A 21,565-nucleotide genomic window follows, 5' to 3' on the forward strand; every position below is an offset into this window, starting at 1 on the left:
ACGAACGATTCAGCTGCTTCGTTCTAGTGATTGGTGGGGGTCTCAGTGCTCGGACCTCCACCAATACAAACTTCTGACATGTCACTATGACATGTCAGAAGTTTGTCGAATGTTTAGCTACACTTTAAGCATTGCGGCTGGGCCCATAACAATACAGGTCGCACTGGCCTGGTGGCGAACCTGGGTGCATTAATTTCTGCGAGTTCCATTCAGATGAGTAGAATGGATTTTCAGTTGCAGAAATTTCTACAACAAATTTTGCCACATGTGATTGCTCCAATACACAGCATTAGAGGCTCTCAGGTGAAATAATAAAAGAAACCCTCAAAAAGTGACCCTATTTTTTAAATTCACCCCTTAAGGAATTCATGTAGCGGTTTAGTGAGCATTTTGACGCTACAGCCGTTTTGCAGAAATGTATTTTCAGCGGATTTTGAAAATTGCTAATTTTTTTAGCAAATAATTTCAGTGCCCAATAGGTTTTGGTCAGCTTGTGCCACCGGGGACAAACACTCCAAAAATTGTTAAGCGGGTGCTCCCATGTATGACAATGTCATATGTAGAGGTAAACTGCTTTTTAGGTACACGGCAGAGCTCAGAAGAAAAGGAGCATTATTGCAGATTTTGCTGAATTAATTTTTGAGCGCATTGTCGCTTTTGCAGTCCCCTAAGGTACTGGTACATTGGAAACCCCCGTGAAGTGACCCCAGTTTGGAGACTGCACCAGTTAGGACATCCCCATCTAGAGGTATAATAAGAAGTCGCAGTTTTGTTTGGAGTTTTACTGGTAATTTGGGGCATCCATAAGCTGTGCTGAGTACATCAGGGTATAATAAGGTGGTATAGGGACTTCCGGGGGCGAGGCATCGTGGATGCAGCTTTCACCTTGAGCTCCCCAGCGTACAATTAACATGTGCGGCTCATCGCCGACATCCCGCCAGGGAAATCACCACAAATATCCCGCTTGCACTTGTGGAGGGTGCGCATCCTTGGAGAGCTATGTATTTGGTCTTTCCCGGGGTCATAGGCGGTGTTACGCAGGACCGCTGCTGACGGCCCCAGTCGCCATTTTTCTGATCCCATTGGCCAGAGACCTCACCGAAGCCAGTGTTCCTGCGGTACTTGCTGGCCTCTAGGTGAGCGGGGAGATCCTCTCCATCCCCCAGACTACACGGTCATACAGGCTGAAGGCCCCGGCCTGCCATTTTCCTACTTACCGCCATCGCCGCCGAAATCTTGACTCCAGGTTGGTGATTGTGACGGGAGAGCTTGGGGATCTCTGCAACCGCAAAATTGGGACTACCCTCCCGCAACCCGGAGACGCCTAAATTGACATAGCCTGGCCTACAGGTGAGGGATAATCTCCACACCTTACCTCTGATCTCTCAAAGCCTGAGAGTCGACAGTGGGAGCTCACCATTCCCTCCACCTAAGCCTGCACTACATAGGCCATTCTCTTCACTTGTTCCCAAGAGGGCTGTAGGGCTTGTGAGGACCATCTGACCTGGGACACTATGTGGGATTTGACCCTTGGACATCCTTGTCTTGTAACACACACATACACATATTTTATATATATATATATATATATATATATATATAGTCCTTTTCGGAGGCGTGGAATGTCGCAAGGCCCGTTTATTTCTCTTGTTGCTACTCATTATTGGAAATTCAATATTCTCCTATACTCATTATGACCTCACATGCTTAGGATTGAAGCACTATGTTTCTAATGTCTCAATGATCATGTGAACATACAAGGCATACTTCCCCATTATAACCTTCCGCATTTCAAACTGCAGCGCCCACCTCGCGCACTTCATTCCTCCCATATTCTGGGAACTTTGTCATGGACAAATATTTAACAAAATCCTTGGAATGGAGATATACTCACTCTCAGATTTATTTGCCGTCTCATTCAACTTACTCCCTCAATATGCATAAATCCAGGGGTAGCGCTAAGTGCCCTCCGAAATCTCGTCTACCAAAGCTTCCTCATCGCAACCACAGTTCTCCCCGGAGTTGCTCACAGGAAACGATGTTACGCCACCAAGATTGTCACCACAGAATAGTCCACTGCATAACGCTGAAATGGATGCCCTACAGGCCACCCTGGTGGCGGAAGAGGTCTCCAAAATGGTGTTGCCACTTTTTGATAAAAGATTGGAGGTGCTGCACACTTCCATCAACACAGCCGTGGCACAAATCACATCGCACTTCCAAAAGATCGCTGACTTGGAAACGAGGTTCACAACGCTAGAGACTTCGTTATCCTCTTTCAGTGGCGTATTAAGTAGACCATAGGCCCTGGGCTGTTCCACAAGCTTGGGCCCCCCTTCACCACCGCCCTGCCACACCGTGTCTATATTATACACCACCTTTCTGTGTGAGCGTTGAAAAATGAGCGTTACGATTGATAAAGGGCTGTGTCCCTACATACTGACAGTCCCCAGCCATCGCTGACAGTATCACACATCCTCTTGACAATGGGAATGGTAACACGCATTTGTCTATTAGTCCTGGGTACACAAAGACTTTTTATAGAATACAAGGATTTCCTATAACAGACATGTCAGGAGAGGGGACAGCTCTATAAATCCAATGACTCACAAGTGATTTCTTCTCTGATGGGAGTCGTTCTCTTTTCTTCCCTTCTCCATCTGAAACAGACCGCTATGGCGACTTCTCCTGATGACTGCAGAGTTTCCTGATGAGAAATCTTTGCCCCTCGATTCTGCAGCCATTTTCAAGCGTCTATAGCAACACAAAAATTCAGAAACTAAACACCCTACATTTTTTTATACCTCAGACCAAACCCCTAAGCAAATTAAGACCCCAGGTCCATACATTAACTCAGACCAATAAATTCAGTCCCCAAAGGGGTAAATAAACTTTTAAAAAACTTTTGGCATGTCATAGTGATATGTCAGAAGTTTTGATCGATGGGGGCCCCACCAATCACTAAAACAAAGCGGCAGAAGTGCTCGGGTGAGCGCCGTTTCACTTAATTTCTGATAGTCTTTCCTCGGAGCGGACTCACAGACTTTCTATTGAGCCCATACACCGCTTGCTCGGCTATCAGAGGAAAGATGATCAGAAACAAAGTGGCACAGCACTCACCTGGGCATTTCTGCCATTGTTTTAGCGATTGGTGGGGTCTCATTGCCCGGACTCCCACCGATCAGAACTTTTGATATGTCACTATGACATATCATTTAAAAAAAAACAAAAAAAACGTTTACTTACCCTTTAAGCAATCAGACACCCCTCCCCTTGCAGTAAAATAACTCCTGAGGGCTATATGGTGGGATTATACTGCAAGGGGGGGGGGGGATCAGTGCATCTGACTGACTGCTGAGTGCTCTATGGGAAGGTCCGAGCGTCTGAATCCTATGGCTCTGGGAGGGAAGGAGTTAGCCCCCCCATAGAGACCTCAGCAGTCATTCAGATGCTCTGACCCCCCCCCCCCCCTTGCAGTATAATAACTACTAAGGGCTCTATGGGGAAGATTATACTGCAAGGGGGTTCTGAGCGTCGGACTGACTGCAGAGGGCTCTATGGGTGGGAAACAATTTCACACGCAAAAATTTAGAAACTGAACACCCTATATACAATTCACAGTAACACCACACATTATATATTCAAACCACACACACACACACACACACACACACACAATATATACACACACTACACGTACACACGTAAACTATATAGACTTACATTATACACACTATAAACTCTATACACACAGCACACACTATATAGACTTACACTATATACTGTCACGAAGGGTCTGTGGACCCACTGGGCCGTACCGCCTTGGCGGTAAGGCAGCTGGCCAACAGGGCGCAGGGCAATGTCAATAGTTTGTATAGGGTACCTGTGGCAGCTCAGACAGCAGCAGGGCAGGCTCGACTGGGACTAGGCAGCAGGCAGACGTAAGGCGAGGTGGAGCAGGTCAGACGAGGATGCAGCACAGCACGACTTTGGCACAGCTCAGGAACAGGAACTGGAAACAGGTATTAGTACAGGGACTGCAACAGGGACTGGAACAGGAAACACACTAGGAGGCCATCACATAGACAAACTAGGGAACACAACAATGCTCAGGCATAGAACTAGGGGGCTGGACCCCTCTTATAGTCCAGGGTACTCACGGGTCAAAGTTCAACAAGAATGTCCGGTGCGCGCTGCCCCTTTAAGAGTGGGCACGAGCGTGCGCGCGCTCCCTACGGAATCCGGCTGAGGTGAGTGGACGCGAGCGCTAGCGTCTCCTGAGGAGGAGACTGGGGCCAGCGCTTGCCGACTCGTGGCTGCAGCGGTCAGGGGGAGGTTGGAGCGGACGGCCCGCAGCCACGGACATTACATATACACTATACACACACACACACACACACACACACACACACACACACACACTATATAGACTTAGACTATATACACTATACACACACTATATAGACTTACACTATATACACACACACACACACACTATATAGACTTACACTATATACACACACACACTATATAGACTTACACTATATACACACACACACACACACACACACACACACACACACTATATAGACTTACACTATATACACACACACACTATATAGACTTACACTATATACACACACACACACAAACTATATAGACTTACACTATATACACTATACACACACACACACAATATAGAAATACATTATACACACAGCACACACTATATAGACTTACACTATATACACACACTATATAGACTTACACTATATAGACTATACATTCACACTATATAGACTTACACTATACACACACACACACACACTATATAGACTTACACTATATACACTATACACACACACACACACACACACACAATATAGAAATACATTATACACACAGCACACACTATACAATATATACACTATACACACACATATATGCAATATACACACACACTTACACTATATACACTTACATTTAACACACTACAAACCCTATACACACAGCACACACTATATAGACTTAGATTATACACACTATAAACCCTTACATTATACACACAGCACACACTATATGGACTTACACTATGTTCACTATACACACACACACACACACACACACACACTACATAGACTTACACTATACACACACAACACTTACCAGAGCCTCTTCCTCTGCGGTGCTTGTGCTCTGGCAGCCTCCAGCACTTTGATCATGTGACTGATGTAACCACTGGTCCTTCGCCTCCTACTTGCAGTCTTGCCTTTATCAAGCAGGTGCTGGAGGTTTAGACAGACGGGACAGTGCACAGCAGCACAGAGGAGCAGACTGTCAGGGAGAGAGACTCCAGCACCTGCCCATCACTATCTCTGACAGTCTGCTCTGTACAGCTAATGTGCTGTGCCACCGGCCCCCTGTTCCCTGGTCGCAATTGACTCCCCCTGAACATGCCCCACCCCCCTTCATCAGCAGGTGGGACCGATGACACCAGCTGCTAAATCGGGATCCAAGGGAAAAGCTGGATGACCTGAGGAACAGGGACAGACGTAGCAATTTACGTTTTGTCTGCATTCCAGGGAAAAGGTGTCGGGTGAGCAACTGTTGGAATAGCTTTGCAAAGACCTCCCCTATGCTTTGAATATCCAACTTGGAGGTGACCCGCTCATGATCGAAAGGGCGTACAGACTGGGCCCTCTGAGAACTGGCAGGAATGTTGGAGATCACAGACCTCGCCAGGTGATTGCCAAATACTCACATTGGGCGATAAAAGAAAAGGTATTGAGAGCCTACAGACAGCAGAGGGACTTACTCATCAATGATTCAAAAATCAAAACTTTTCAGGACTATTCAGAGGCGGTTTGTCGGAAACTTAGGGCTTTCGCCCCAATCTGCCGTCTAACTCTTTGACAGGAACACACAGTTCCAACTCCTGTTCCCAGCCAAATTGAAAGTGCAAGACGGTGACCACACCCTTATTTTTGAGGACCCGGCTCAGGCTAGGAGGAGACTCTGCTTTGAAGTAAATGGTGTAGAGTAAACCACATACTCCGTAAGGGAAAATTCCCTTATTCAACATATGGACATGTGCTCGCTTTTCACACAGTTCAAAATGGTTGTTCATTATTTCCTTCTTTCCTTGATGGCGGATGCTTTGTTATCCAAGGTTAGGTTCGCAATCTACATTGTTTATATGTTTATGTTATATTCTTTATGCTCGCTGGTGCTGTGTTCTCTAATCTTTCAGATAGCTGGATGCATGGTACTCTCCTTTAAACGCACTATCCGGACTAGGCTGTACACGCAGCTTTCTGGGTCTGTGTGGTGCAGCGATTGGGTATTACGCTACTTGATCAGCATCTACCTCCTAGACACAGAATGTGTACCCCTAATACACACCTTCCTGACACATATCACACACCTCCATTTATCTGACTCTTTTCTTGGAATGTAGATGGCCTAAACAAACCCTTGAAGAGGAAAAAAGTGCTCAACCACCTCAAAAGGATCTCCCCTGATATTCTTTTTTTTGCAGGAGACTCATTGGAGATACGGCACACAGAGCAAAATGGTGGCCCCCTGGTTATCTGACTGCTACTTTGCATTCTTCCTCTTCGAGGGGGGTGGCGATTCCCTTCAGAAGGGGCCTACAGCACACACTGGAAAGCTCCATAAGTGATCCCCAGGGTAGAGACCTAATTTTACACATGATTATAGTAAACTTACCAAATCTACTGGTCAATATCTATTCCACAAATAATGACCAACAAGTATTTTACCCAGAAGTTCTTCAAATCATACCGAGTCTCCCCAGATATAGCCTAATTGTTGGAGGCGATTTTAACCTGGTACAATGTCCCACCCTGGCCAGGTCTACCCCCACCCTCCAATCCCAGGCAGCCACCTCCTCTCTTGTTCTTTTCATGAACTCGCTCAACATCTGTGATCCTTGTAGAGTATTGGAAGAGGGAGCACGAGAATATACAGGTCTCTCAGCTGCCCACAACTCTTTCTCACGAATAGACTATTTCCTGATCCCTACCTCCATGTTTGACTCTCACTCCTCCACCCGAATTATGCAGATGATTCCACCCCACACAACCAACAAATTTACCACACTGCTAAACATTTGTTAGATGCTTTTGTTCACCCCGAGTCCCATTGGCAGGTTAAGACTACAGATAATAAATTCTATAGATGGGGTAATAGAACCGGTAAACTATTGGCTACCCTCATGAAACAGATACACCCCTATAAACTCATTTTGTCTTTACGTAATCCCCTCACTGGGGCTATTTCCACTGACCCTTCTGAGATTGCGCAAATTTTTACAGATTACTATGAAAATCTTTATAGAGCTGCCCCAGCCTCCCTCCCAGATATTAACTCCTTTCTGGACACGGTCAATTTACCTTCACTCTCAGCGGAACAACAATCTCTGTTGAACTTGGAAATACAAGAGGAGGAAGTGAGACGAGTTATCTCAACAGCCTCTAACGGGAAAACTCCGGGTCCAGATGGGCCCCCCAAATTGTCCCCACTTTGACTAGTTTGTATAATACAGCATTTATACATTCTGCGTCCCTTGAACGCTTTACAAACATTTTCTTAAGCTGAATAAAGACCCCTCTTTGGCTCAATCATACCGCCCTATCTCGTTGCTCAACCATGATTATAAGCTTCTGGCTAGAATATTGGTGGACAGATAGCAATTCTTTTTTCCTGACCTGCTGAAGAAAAGAAAAGATCTTTGATCCAGTGCTTAGAAGAATTTTAAAAGGAAACAGAGTTCCAAGTTTATTCCAACAAATAAAAGATTCCAAAAGTGCACGGGGGTGGTTACAATAGCCTATGCGTTTCGGACAACACTGATGTCCTTATTCATGGCTTGTGTAGCTTCTTTTCAACAAGTTTTATTGAGTTTTTTCAACAAGGTAAGGAAATATATTGCATAAACATACACAAAAAAAAAAAAAGGGGGGAGATACACAATATATAATATATCGCAACTGATACAGAAATGTACTAGGCAGTATGTCAAACAGTCAGGACGGTGTTGATAAGAGCATGTAAAAAGAGGAAACAAAATTGAGAAGTGGAAAGAGGGAATGGAAAGAGGGGAACAAAAAGACAGGGAAAGGTAAAGGTGTGGTCGGCCAGAGATCTAGAGAAAAATCATTAGCAAATTGTCAAAAGGCGGTGATCATGGCACCAGGTAGGTGAGAGTAGGCGTAATTGATCCAGGGCAGCCAAAGCAACTCGAATCTGGCAATCCTATCCAATAAAATACTTGTGAGTTTTTCGTTTATAAATATTTGGTCCATTCTGGTTTTGACACCTGCAAAAATTACTGACTGCTTTTTCCAGGAGTGGGCAATAGTCATTTTGGCAGCCAATAGGATGTAAGAAAACAATTGAAATTGTGCATGCGTTAGATCAGAGGGTTTAAGGTGGAGGAGAGCTAACTTAGGATCTTTATGCAAAATTATACCAAACAGACTCTGAGCGAGACCAAAGACTCTGCTCCAGAATCTAACGAGTTTAGGGCAGGACCACCATATGTGGAACATGTCACCAGGCGCGGGGCATCCCCTAAAGCATGAAGCAGGGTAAGAGGGAAATGCATGCGCAATTCGGCTGGGGACCAGGTACCACCGCATCATAACTTTATATGCGGATTCTAAGATATTCGTATTGATAGAGCAATGTGAAACTGTGCTCCAGATACTACGCCACTCAGCCAGTTCCAGCGTCATCCCCAAGTCCCGGTGCCATCGGTCCACATATGTATGAGGGGTAGGGGATGGATTGTTGAGGAGCCATTTGTATAAGAGGGATATCATCCCTCTCGAGGTTGGGCAGATACTACAGATTCTCTCGAACTGTGAGCAAGAGTCAGATGTTTCCCTGTTGTTAAGAAGAGAAGTAATCCAGTTTTTAAGTTGTAGATATCTGAATATCTCGCCACTGGGGATCTGCTTAGAGGTCTGGAGTTCACAGAACGAGAGAATCCGAGAGTGAGTGGGCGTGAGGAGTTGGTGAACTCTAAGTATGTCATTCGACCACCACCATTTAAAGGCATAATAGTTGTCTGCGCCAGGAGAGAACAAAGGGTTGTGCCATATAGAAATAAGGGGAAGATGTGGAGAAATCAATCTACTGGAATATTTGATAGAGTCCCAGACCGTTAAAATGTGTGTAAGAGAAGGGGAGAGATGTGTAGGACGTAAGGATGGTGGCATCCAGGGCAGAGATTGTATCGGGGTGGGCGACACCTCCGGAATATCCAGGTACACCCATAGAGGCATATTTACCGAAACGTGTAATTTAGGCAAGGATGCTATCATGGCTGCTTGATAATATTTAGAGATATTAGGAACACCCAATCCCCCGTCTGTCTTCAGCGAGCAGAGAGTGGACCTGGATATTCTAGGACGTGTGCCACGCCAGATAAACGAGGATATACGGTTCTGAAGGAGACGTAACATGTGTGGTGGGACTTTTATCGGCAGGGTTTGAAATAGGTAAAGAAGCCTGGGGAGGATGGTCATTTTAACCGCAGAAATCCGTCCAACCCAAGAGAGGTAAGTGTGTTGCCATGATGTCATAGAAGAGGTGAGGGAGCGGATCAGGGAGGGATAATTGGCAGAATATAGCTGAGCATATGAGGGAGTCAGGTGAATACCCAGATAATTTAATGAGTGTCTGGCCCACTGAAAAGGAAAATGGTTACGTATGGAGTGTAGGACTTGTTGGGAGAGATTAATATTTAAGGCGATTGATTTTGTAGGGTTAATTGTTAGCCCAGAAATTGAGGCAAAGTCGGATAAAGTTTTCATTAGGTTGGGAAGGGAAACAGTAGGTTGGGAGAGCATTAGTAGCATGTCGTCAGCAAAAAGGGACATTTTATGTTGCATGCCCGCCACCTCCAACCCTTTGATGTTCTGATTTTGGCGTATCATCATAGCCAAGGGCTCAAGAGCCAAAATAAATAGAATGGGAGATAGCGGACATCCTTGTCTAGTGCCCCGTTCAATAGGAAAGGGAGCAGACTGATAGCCAGCATAGCAAACTTTGGCTGTAGGGTTGGAATAGAGGGCATGCACCCAGGACATAAAGTGACGCTGGAAGCCCCACTTCCCCAAGGCAAAATCCATGTATGACCAGGATATCGTGTCGAAGGCTTTTTGAATATCGAGCGAGAGAAGCATTGAGGCCACATTTCTCCTACGAGCTACATGAATCAGAGATATAACTCTCTTGGTGCAATCACTTGTCTGTCTGCCTGGGACAAAGCCAGCCTGGTCCCCATGGATAATAACGTCAAGGAAGCAGTTTATCCTAGTCGCCATAATCTTGGCCAGGATTTTAATATCTGTGTTCAAGAGTGATATTGGTCTGTAGTTGGTAATTTGGAGAGAGTCTTTTTGTGGTTTGGGGATCATAGCGATATGAGCATGAAGGGTTGATGGGAGAGGGGTTGTACCAGCTCTGAGGGCATTAAAGAGTTGAGTTAAATACGGGACCAGTAGTGGGGAGAGTTTTTTATAATATAAAGGGGAAAAACCGTCAGGACCAGGTGATTTGGAGGGTTTCAACTCCTTGATGGCTGCCTGAACCTCTGCTTCGGATATCTCAGCCTCCAAGGCCACAAGGTTGGAAGGAGTGATATCCGGAAAAGTCAGGTCTGCAAATAAGCCTTCAGCCCTCAAGGAGTCAAATAATGGGGGGGAGGAATATAAGTTGGAGAGAAAATTTTGAAATAGGGAAGTGATTTTATTGGGGTCCGCTGTAACATTACCTGTGGAAGTTCGTAACCTAACAGGTTCCCTTGTCGACACAGGGACCCTCAATTGACGAGCCAGGAGTTTACCCGGTTTATTACTTTGCGAGTAATATCGCTGTTTGGACCATCTAAGTTTGCGTTCTACCTGCTCCGTCAATAGAAGGTCTAGTTCCAGCCTAGTAGCATCTACCGAGGTTTTATTAGCGGTCGAGGGGTTCTGTTTCCAAGTATGTTCCTTTTGTTCTAACAAGCGGTATAACTCTGCGATTTTTCGTTCTCTATTTTTCTTTTTAAATGAGCCTAGTCGAATGAGAGCTCCCCGCAATGTGGCTTTATGCGCCTCCCATAATATAATCGGGGAGGACGTGGAACCCACATTCAGGTCAAAATAGTCCTTTACCGCCGCTTCCACTTGCGCGAAAGTATCTTTAGAGGACAAAAGGGAGTCATTCAGACGCCAGTTAAAGGAGAGCCCCCGTGGGACCAGGGAAGAAAAAGAAACTTCCACTGGGTTGTGATCAGACCAAGGTGTGCTCAATATCTTAGCTGAGGAGCATAGTGGTAGAGATCTTTGAGATGTAAATATGTGGTCAATACGGCTAAACGAGGAATGAGGGCAGGAATAGAAAGTAAAGTCTTTTGTGGTGGGGTGGAGTTCACGCCAGAGATCTTGAAGGTCATGTAGTTGCAACATATCCCTGAACTCAATGGAAGGTGTGTGGGATGTGGATGGATTGGGGGTCGGGGATTTATCCACTGAGGGATTGATTACCAGATTCGAGTCACCCATAACCACCAGAAGACCCCGACGGTTAGCGTCAACCAGCTTAAATAGGTGGGAAAAAAACCCTGTTTGAAAGTCATTAGGACCATAATAACCTACTAGGGTCACTTCTACATCAAATAGTGTGCCGACTAAAATCACATAGCGTCCAGTGGGATCAATAATTTCTGTGTTGCAAATAAAAGGGAGATTCTTTCTAAAGGCAATAACTACTCCTCGCCGTTTTTCGTGAGCGTATGCGCCATAAAAAACGGGGAAGTGCGCACTTAGATATTGTGGTTTAGACGTGGCAGAAAATCTAGTTTCCTGGAGGCAAACTATATCGGCATGGCTAGCTTTGTAGAAATGAAAAGCCTTCGAGCGTTTATGTGGGGAGTTGAAACCCTGGACATTGTGGGAGATTATTTTCAAAGCAGGAGGGGCCATGAGAATGGTTTAATGATCCGACGAAGACCCCTGACCGACAGGGGGAGAAGGAAAGAGGGGAAGGTAAGAAAGGGGAGGGAGAGATAGACTAAATAAAAAGTAATATAAAAAAAACTATGCACATAGACATCGAGAAATGGAAAATGCCCAAAACACGGCATAGAGAAGTGGATAGCAGTACGGGTAATACTACTTGTAGAACCAGGGGGTCACCGGCACCTGGGCACAAAGGTGTGGTAACAACATTTTGTTGGGGTGAACTCAAAAATGTAGCAGAGGTAAAGTAAGGGGAATAAAACTTAATTATATTGACAGCCAATGTAAAGCAAAGTTAACCGAACCCACACAAAATGGAACTGCGGCAGGCTTGGTGTGCTCCACTACTTGTATACAGAAACAGAGACAGTGTTGTGGAGCGGCATATTAAAGTACAGTGTATGAAACAACATCTCGAGCCGGGAAACAGCACGCCCGACACCCGCCGCCCCCATTGGGAGGCAGGGGGTACCCGGCAGGCTGATCCACGGCCCGAGAGAAGTAGGCCGCAACTCCCGGCTGCAATACAGAATAAGAGGCAGTTGAAATGTATGTCCAGCAGGCCATGCATGCAGTGCCGCCATGTGGTGAGGCAAAACATGCATAGCAGGCCAGACCAAAAATCCATAAATGTGTAAGTGGAAAATGAGTGCGGGTAATGCCAGAAGTACTTTGTATGTAGTGAACATCTTAGAAATCAACAAGACAAAACGTCAAATGAGTTAAACTGCCCGTTGCAGAAATCAGTCCCCATCGTAGACAGACCACCGCAAGTGAGGCAGAGTAACAATCCAAGGTTATTGGAAACAAAAAGGTGGACAGTCAGACCACAAGCAAAAAGCACTCATCCATCAGGCTGGGTCGTCACGAACATTGGGTATGGCACCAAATCTCCCAGGTGGTCTGCGTGGGGGAACTTTCTCCCAGATGGGGCGAAGAGGAGGTCTGTCGCGGCGCGCCTGAGACGTTTGACTCGGTCTGTCAGCCTCCACAGGTAAGAGTTGCAGGGTGACCAAAAGTTGCTTGAGGTCGTCGGCTGAGCTGGCAGAGTAGAACTTATTATCCACAGAAAATTGGAGTTTGAAAGGGTATCCCCAGCGGTATCTAATCTGACGATGTTGTAAGACGGCCAGCAGGGGTTTCATATTCCGCCGCTTTTGGATGGTGATCGGGGAAAGATCGGCGAAGATTTGATATTCGTGACCCTGGAACAGCAGGGATGAAGCAGCTCTGGCTTTTTGAGACAGGGTTTCTTTAGTAGCATAATAGGTAAGTTTCACCACTATATCCCGTGGCCTACCATCTTGACGTTTGGGACCGAGCGATCTGTGGACCCGATCCATCTCCAATCTGTCTATAGGGAGGCCTGGCGCCAATTCCTGGAACAGGGCAGTAACCGAGGAATTAAGATCTTCGTAGGTTTCAGGTAAACCTCTAATTCGAAGGTTTCCCCGCCGCGCACGGTTTTCAAAATCCTCTAGTCGGAGCATAGTGGAATCCAAATCTGCCCTCAGGGAATCGAATTCAGCATCGTGCGCATTTAAGACTTCTATGGTGTCATCCATTTTAGTCTCCAGGACATTTGTCCGGGCTCCCAGCTCCCGTATCTCCCGAGTAAGATCCCTGGACAGCTTAGAAGCTGTAAGTTGTAGTTCCTGCTGTAGAAGCTGCTTAAATTTTTGAAGCAGGGAGGCATCTCTAGTAGTAAATTGTGGATCGGGTTGCTGGGACCCGTCCTCCTGCGAGTCTGCTACGAGCTCGGGTGAGGCCTGTATGTCGTCCTCTGAGCCTGCCGACATGGCGGGAGAAGTTGCGCTCTCAGGCGTGGGGGCAGGGACGGAGGACTCCGGCGGTTTTAAGTCCTTTCGCCCCACTAAATTCTTCCGGACCATGAACAAACTGAGCTGGGGGTCGACTGGGGGAGAAAGTGGGGTGTGATAGCGAGATAGTTCACCTCAAATGTTAGCGTCTGATAGCTGTTGTGCCCAGGAGTCGCGGAGCTACCTCAGCATGCGGCCATCTTGGTTAGCAGCTCGCGAGCGCCCCCGGCTTGTGTAGCTTCTAAGTGCTGGATCAAAGGTCTTTTCTGTTCTTCTGTTGCCTTGCCGTGTGCCGTCACGTAGGATCCGAGCGCAGTCTGGACTGAGATGTTCTGTGGGTGAGCTGGAGGATTCCTCCGGTTTCTTCTTCCTGACCTGCTCTCTGATACTCAGGTTTTACATGAGGTAGGACAAGTATACAAAATATCAGAGCTGTGATAGCCACTACAGTTTTGGCACAAGATCCGGCAAGACCAGTTACCATGTTAATGGGCCTCCATGCTGAGAAAGCATTCGACATGGTGGCTTGGCCCTTCCTTGACAATGTGCTAAACCGTACGGGACTGGGTCCAACTTTAACCCAGTAAATCCAGTCTCTTCAGTGTGATGCAGCGACTAGTGTGACGGTCAATGGGCACAACTCCCTATTGATATTTTTAGGGGCACTAAACAGGGATGTCCCCTCTCCCCCTTTTGTTCAACCTCTCTATTGACCCCCTTCTACGTCACCGTTCCATGGCCTCAACTTTCCAGGGACTCACACTGTGGGAAACTGATCTAAAGTCGCTGCTTTTATGGACGATATCCTGTTGATAGTCTCTGATCCTAAAACGGTGTTGTCTCCACTGCTCAACGATCTACAAAGGGTGGGCCGACTATAGGGCTACTTTCTTAACGTAGATAAGACAGAAACATTGTTGGTAAAAGGACCCTCTAAACCTCTCTGGGCATCCATTTACCCGTTCCACTGGAAGGTTCATGCAATCAAATACTTGGGCATCCAGATCTCCAGACACCTTGCTAAACTCTATAGAATCTCACATTACATAGCTGAACTATAAAAACCGCTTTCCACTTGGAATCACTTCACACTTTCATATTTGGGTAGGGCCAACCTTCTTAAGATGGTGGAGTTACCTTGCCTTCTCTAAATTTTCCATACCCTTCCAATACAAGGATGAGAAGAGGATAAAATTACCCTTAAAGAACCTTACCGGATATTACAACAACCTAGAGATAATGGGGGCACTAACTTCCCCGACATTAAGCACTATAACCTAGTGGCTTTATTCCGATATGTCTCTGATTGGCTCCAGAACACCTCTACCTATACTTCTATTTCTCTGGATTCCAGATGTTTTTCTGGACGAGCGTGGTCAGGTCTCTTGCACCTCCAATATGAGAGTTTATCGATTGATACGAGAGCTAACCCCCTGCTCTTTACTACTTGGAAAGCATGGCAGAAAAATCAGACGTCATCTCCAGCTTTCCCCCTTGATATCTCTTCATCTACCCTTAATTTGCAACCCCTACTTTCAAGATGGCAATCCACGTGCAATCTTCCACAGATGGCACACGTTAGGTGTCACTTCCCTAAAAAAAAAACTTGTACACCTAGAAGAACGCAGGATACTTTCATTTTAGCTATCTCCAAGTCAAAAGCTTTATAAAAAAAAAGGTTTTAAAACACTTGCCTGAAATAGAATGGAATCCCTATTTACTTCTACATTTCTCTAGACAAAACTCACCCAATAGCCAGATAACAAGAAATTATCAATTCATCCATATTCTCCTTGACTACTCTAAATCCCAAACCCCTCTAACGAAATGGCAGAATGATGATCGGTCCCTAACTCACACCACCATATTAGCGGCTCTGGGACAGGCACACAAATTTCTACCTTCAGCCCACTTTCTGGAAATGAGGTTTAAAATTGCTCACAAGTTTTACCTGACCCTGCTTGTAGGTCACAAAATAGGTGTCTATGAAACCTCACACTGTTTTAGATGCCAAGCATCTGACGCTAATCTCCATCATTGCTTATGGTCCTGCCCTGTAATTCGCACATTTTGATCCTGTATACGCACATTCTCTATTTCTCACTTTACGACTTTTGTCCCTGATACGGCATTGTGGGCAGTGTTTGGATATATGGACCCCGAGATCCACAAATATTCCCCCGGAGCACACAAACTACTTCATTATGTGGCTGCAGCAGGGGTAAAAGCCATATTGCACGCTTGGCTTGCTGAACAGACCCCGCCCTTTAAATTATTCCTGGATAAACTCTATTTGTTAAAAATTGACTGGGTGGAGGCTTCTCTCCATAAGGAACTCCAGGTTCAACAATTTTTGGACACATGGGAAACTTTCATTTCATTGCTTCCACAAAACATTCCATTGAAGATAAAAAAGCTGCTTTGAATCCACGATGTGGTTCCAAGAACAGGTGCTCCTGGGGAATACACCTTTATAAAATGTGATTAAAATCCTGGTTGTTTCGGTGTGGGCGAGAACTGTGGACCATGCATGTAGTCATTTCTTTTTGATCCTCTCCTGTTCATGACTCCATATGATAAAGTGTATTTCAGCGGGGATGGCGATGTACGGAAGGCTGGTTGCTCGCAGGCATCTTTATCCCTGTTCAGGTTTTAGATCATTTGATGGGAGGGGCCATTAAGGCCTCATGCCCACTTCAGTTTTTTCCTTCAGGGTGCTATCCATTTTTTTCACTGATAGCACCCGGACCCATTCATTTTAATGGGCCCATGCACGCTTCCGTTATTTTCACGGATCCGTTGTTCCGTTCTGTCAAAAGTAGAGCATATACTACTTTTGTCAGTGATTCCATGACCGTGGGGCCCATAGAATTCAATGGGTCCGTGAAAAAACGGATGGCACACGGAAGGCTTCCGTGTGCCGTCCGTTTATGACGGATCCATTGCCCTAGCAACGGCAGGGCGTGCCATAGTTCACAGACTGGAACATGTGACAAGTTCAAATGAAGTTCAATACCTTCCATTTTTTTAACGGAAACACGGAAGCCAAAACAGAAGCACAACGTCCGTTTGAAACGGAAACACGGAACGGACACGGAGTACACACGGAAACCACAAGGGTACCATAATGGACACACGGATCCGTGAGAAATGGCTGTGAAAACGGTGATGGAAGTGTGCATGAGGCCTTACGTTGTAAAATGTTAAATATTTTATCGGCACTACTTTATTTACAATCACAGCGACTTAACTAAGTTAGTTATATTGTTACGCTTTCCTTTTTTCACCCTCCTTTCCTCCCTCTCTCTCCCCTCCTCCCCCACAGCTTACAATGCGTGATAATGTATTTTCTGTATTCTGTATTGTTCCCCTTCTGTCTCCCCAACAAAAAAATTGAAAATCCTTCTTTAAAAAAATATATATGGTAGTACAATAACATGGTACATAAATAATAAAATAAATGATTAAAAAAAAATTTTGATAAAATTAAGAAAAAAAGTGTGGCGCACTTTGAACCAATCCTTTATGGATAGGCCAGGATTTTTTGGGGCAGGTTTCGAACTGATAAGTGGTGTCCTTTCTTATTCCCCTTTTGTTATACACTCTGCAATTTTTTGGGGGACTTTCCCTTCTGTGCAGTTTGGGAAACATTGTTGAAAGTTTTTCCCAGGTACAATATGAATGCCCTCGCTTCCAGCAGATGTGCTTGTGCCCTCCCTTTCCTGGTTTCCATTCCTCATAAAAATTAAGGAATGTTCCTCTCAGGCTTGCAAGTTAGCGCTATACAATGCCATCTATACAATGTGCATGGCCTCCTTTTTGTACCACACCCTTGTTTTCCACATGGCACTATAAGGCTGGGTTCACACGACCACATTAACGTCCGTAATGGACAGACGTATTTCGGCCGGAAGTCCCGGACCGAACTCAGTGCAGGGAGCCGGGCTACTAGCATCATAGTTATGTACGATGCTAGGAGTCCCTGCCTCTCTGCAGGACAACTGTCCCGTACTGTAATCATGTTTTCAGTACGGGACAGTAGTTCCACGGAGAGGCAGGGACTCCTAGCATCGTACATAACTATGATGCTAGGAGCCCGGCTCCCTGCACTGAGTTCGGTCCGGGACTTCCGGCCGAAATACATCCGTCCATTACGGACGTTAATCTGGTCGTGTGAACCCAGCCTTAGAGTTCAGCACTTGATCTGAGAGATCAATCCCACCCATGTACTTATTATAGCCCAGGAAGCCATCTGGCTTGGGGGTGGTCATTGTAATGGTACCTCGGACAGGTACAGTGGTGCTGCCGTTACTGTGTATTGTGGTCAATATAAGGACATCCCTCTTGTCCTTATACAGCACTTGACCAACAGCAGTTTCTCGCTGCATAGTGCCCTGCTCTCACCCCTTCTGAGCCTTTGGACAAACTGAGTTTTTGGGAGGCCTCTCTGGTTTTTGCACGCAGAGCTGCATGCTACAGTACTTCTGGTAGAGATGGACTTAAATAGTGGAATGCTGGTGTAGAAGTTACCCACGTACAGGTGGTAACCCTGGTCCAGCAGTGGGTGCACCAAATCCCACACTATTCTCCCACTATCTTCCAGGAAGAGGAGACATTCTGGGGGTTCAAACCTGGTGTCCTACCCTTCATATAGCCGAAACTTGTACCCTGAGGTGCTCTCTCACAGGTTGTACATTTTTGAATCCATACCTCGCCCTCTCACTGGGTAGGTACTGGCGGAATTTAAGCCACCATTTAAAATGTACCAGGGACTTGTCTATGGGAATGCACTTTTTGGGGATGTTTGCTTGACTGGCCGGATTTTTAATAGGCGGACAAATGTTGTCATCTCAGGGCTGGCACTGTGAATTAATGTTTTAGTATCTACACTATGCACATATTATTAATAACATCTTACTACCTGCTTCTTTTTTAACTCATTTACTTATGCAACTTTACCAATGAAATGCTTGTTTTTTTTAAACCAGGGGCCAAAACCAGATGCTTGTTCGAGTAAAGGAGTGACTCCATTAAAGAGGGATTCTGTGTGTTTAAGCTGAAACAGTGGCAAAGAGTCGACAAGCATCAAGAGTTACTACAAGAGATCGTGCTAAATAAAATAGTAAAAACACAAATTCTTATGTGAAACGATATAGATAATAAAGTTGTTTTTTTCACAATTCTAGTCCTGGTTAATCAATGACTCCAAGATGAGATAACAGACATAAGGGAAACTACAGGCATTTGTTGCCTTGCTACTTTAATGTTGGTGTGACAAATCATAAAAGTGGTAAATATATCTAGAACTTATATTGACTAATGATAATTGGTCAGTCCAGTTCCAGTTTTATCCTAAAGGATAGAGTAGCGCAGCATGCTATGCTATTACGTCTATTAAGAAAGGAACAACCTGACAGAGAAGAACGTAAATATGAATAGAGCCTTAATAAGCCTAACAATAACTCAATCCATGATGTTTCTCCACTATTTCCACATTAGTCTGTATATGAGGGTGTAATGAAAGGAAGGGTACACTGTATTTCATCCATATTAGACTTTTTCCACATTATCTCACCAACGTCAAGGTTTGTCCATATAGAAATTACTGCATGGACCAAAGATTTGCTTACAATGAATGTGATCTATTATAACAGAAAAAAAGGTTAACCGTCCTTAACTTTCTAGAAAAAAGATGTGGTTATTCAAAACCATACCTAAACATACCCAAAATTGCAATATAATATAGCACGGTGCCATTCCTGATAAAGAATATTGAAAAAGAAAAAGAAAAAAAATGTTCCAGGAATATAGCTAGGCACTCTTGGGTTGGATAAAATTTAACAAAGTATTTTATTTATAAATCCAGATAATACCGGCAGTATAATTTATACAACAATAATTTAAAATATTTTTCTCCTGGCCAGGAAAAAGAGACATACAATAGCACCTCTATGCTTCTATAATATCACCTCATAAGTATGTATGTAAACATCATATATGCATGGAACAATATTTGAGAAGATAACAATTTTCAACACAAAAACGCTGGGTTATGTTCACACTTGCGTTTTTCAACCATATATGTTGTTTTTGTCACAAAGTGGCCAGAGTTCCTATATAGAGTGGTTGGTAATGATGTTTTGAAGACATTCTTTTTATAAGAAGTATAAATCTCAAAAATAGGAAAGCAGTCCCATATACTAAGGGGATATAATTTGCCGCATATCTTTTTCCCTCATAAGCGGATCCTTGATTTTTGTGTATATCTTATGGTCATAGAGAGACCTTTCACAGACCTGTTGAGGTCAATATGTAACATATAAGTCTTATGAAGATAGGTAGTCTTTCCACAGACCTTTAGGGTCAATGTGTAGCCCTCAATCTTAAGCTTTAGAGGTTTTTACCTTGAACAGCCAGCGAATGCTAGGAATCCTTGCATGAGAGCAGTCGATCCAAATAGATGGAAGGTCAAGATCTTCATAAAAGGCAAAATTCACCTGTATGGCCATACATTTCATCCAAGCCTCTCGATCTCCACGGGCATTCGCCACTGCACTCCGAAAGACATGGGCCCGGCAAGGCAGAATCACACGCTGGCAGCCAGGTAAGTTTAAAATTCTATTGTATGTCTCCTTCCACGTGGTGTCTCCAACACTGGACAGGAGTTCACAGGGCAAAGTATAGACGTCACTACCCGCCCTGTCTGATTGAGACAGCTGACGCGTTTCATCCCAGTACGGGATTTCTTCAGAGCCGTTTGACAAATACTGCCAAACATGATACCTTTATAGTATCCCAAAGTTCATTCATTGGTTCCATGGTTGTACAAGTAATCTTCCATGGGGATAATCCAAGAAACATTATAGGAGTCACATGTAGATCTTTCATAAAATACAATGATCAATTTCAATAGGAAATAGAGGCATTTTTTTAATCAAATAAACAGTACATTTATCCATTAGTTTATATATATGTAGAGAATGTATTCGGTGTTCTCATAGGGAGAGCAATCAATATTGCATCCCCATACAGTTTTAACAATGATATTAATAGAGTATGAATCCTCCATAAGAATATTAATATTATCTAGGTCTAATTATTAATATTAATTTATCCAAGAATATAATTAGCCAAAATCGCTATTATTTAAACCTTGTGACGGCATTATGGAGAGATAAATTTCTTAACATAAAAATCCCTTGCTACACAGTTTATATAATTATGCTATATCATAAATTATATACCAAAAAGAATCAGCTAAATTAATCAGTATTTCAAAACTGAACAAATAATTTGTTCCATTTGCAGCTATCTTTATATATGTATATATGGAATTCATAATGTGTTTCAGGGGAAGCAGGGAGAAAGGGCCCATACCTATAAAGGCATCAGGACCTGAGTCCCCACTAAACCCAGAAAATGTTCAAAAACAGTGATCCATCAATATAGTGGCAGGGTCCTATAGGGACACTTTTATCACTAGATCTCGTGATCGTTGGTTAGACATATATAGCTGTTACTAATGAGAGGAGCTGCCAAGGAACCCTAAGGGGGGCAGGGAGAGGGACCAAATGCCCAAGGGATGCCCAGAGGGCACCAAGTCCCTAGTCCCCACCACCCACAGCGGACCCATAAGCAACCCCTCCCACTGCAAAGGATTGCAAGAGGTGGGTAGTGTATTATTTTATTACATTCACCCAATTGATTGAA

The 21,565-nt window shown here is 44.5% G+C and overlaps 1 protein-coding gene across 1 annotated transcript in view; it reads left to right on the forward strand.

Annotated features, from left to right (window-relative positions):
• The window catches only part of IFI30 (IFI30 lysosomal thiol reductase), a 67,483-nt gene extending 48,448 nt beyond the window's left edge, over positions 1–19,035 (forward strand). The window contains exon 7 of the mRNA XM_075850034.1: positions 18,844–19,035. Coding sequence (XP_075706149.1) covers positions 18,844–18,915 — 72 coding nt within the window. The 3' untranslated portion in view covers positions 18,916–19,035. The remainder of the gene's footprint in view (positions 1–18,843) is intronic.
• The last annotated feature ends 2,530 nt before the right edge of the window (positions 19,036–21,565 follow it).

This window comes from Rhinoderma darwinii, chromosome 1, assembly GCF_050947455.1.
Source record: "Rhinoderma darwinii isolate aRhiDar2 chromosome 1, aRhiDar2.hap1, whole genome shotgun sequence".
Taxonomy (NCBI): domain Eukaryota; kingdom Metazoa; phylum Chordata; class Amphibia; order Anura; family Rhinodermatidae; genus Rhinoderma; species Rhinoderma darwinii.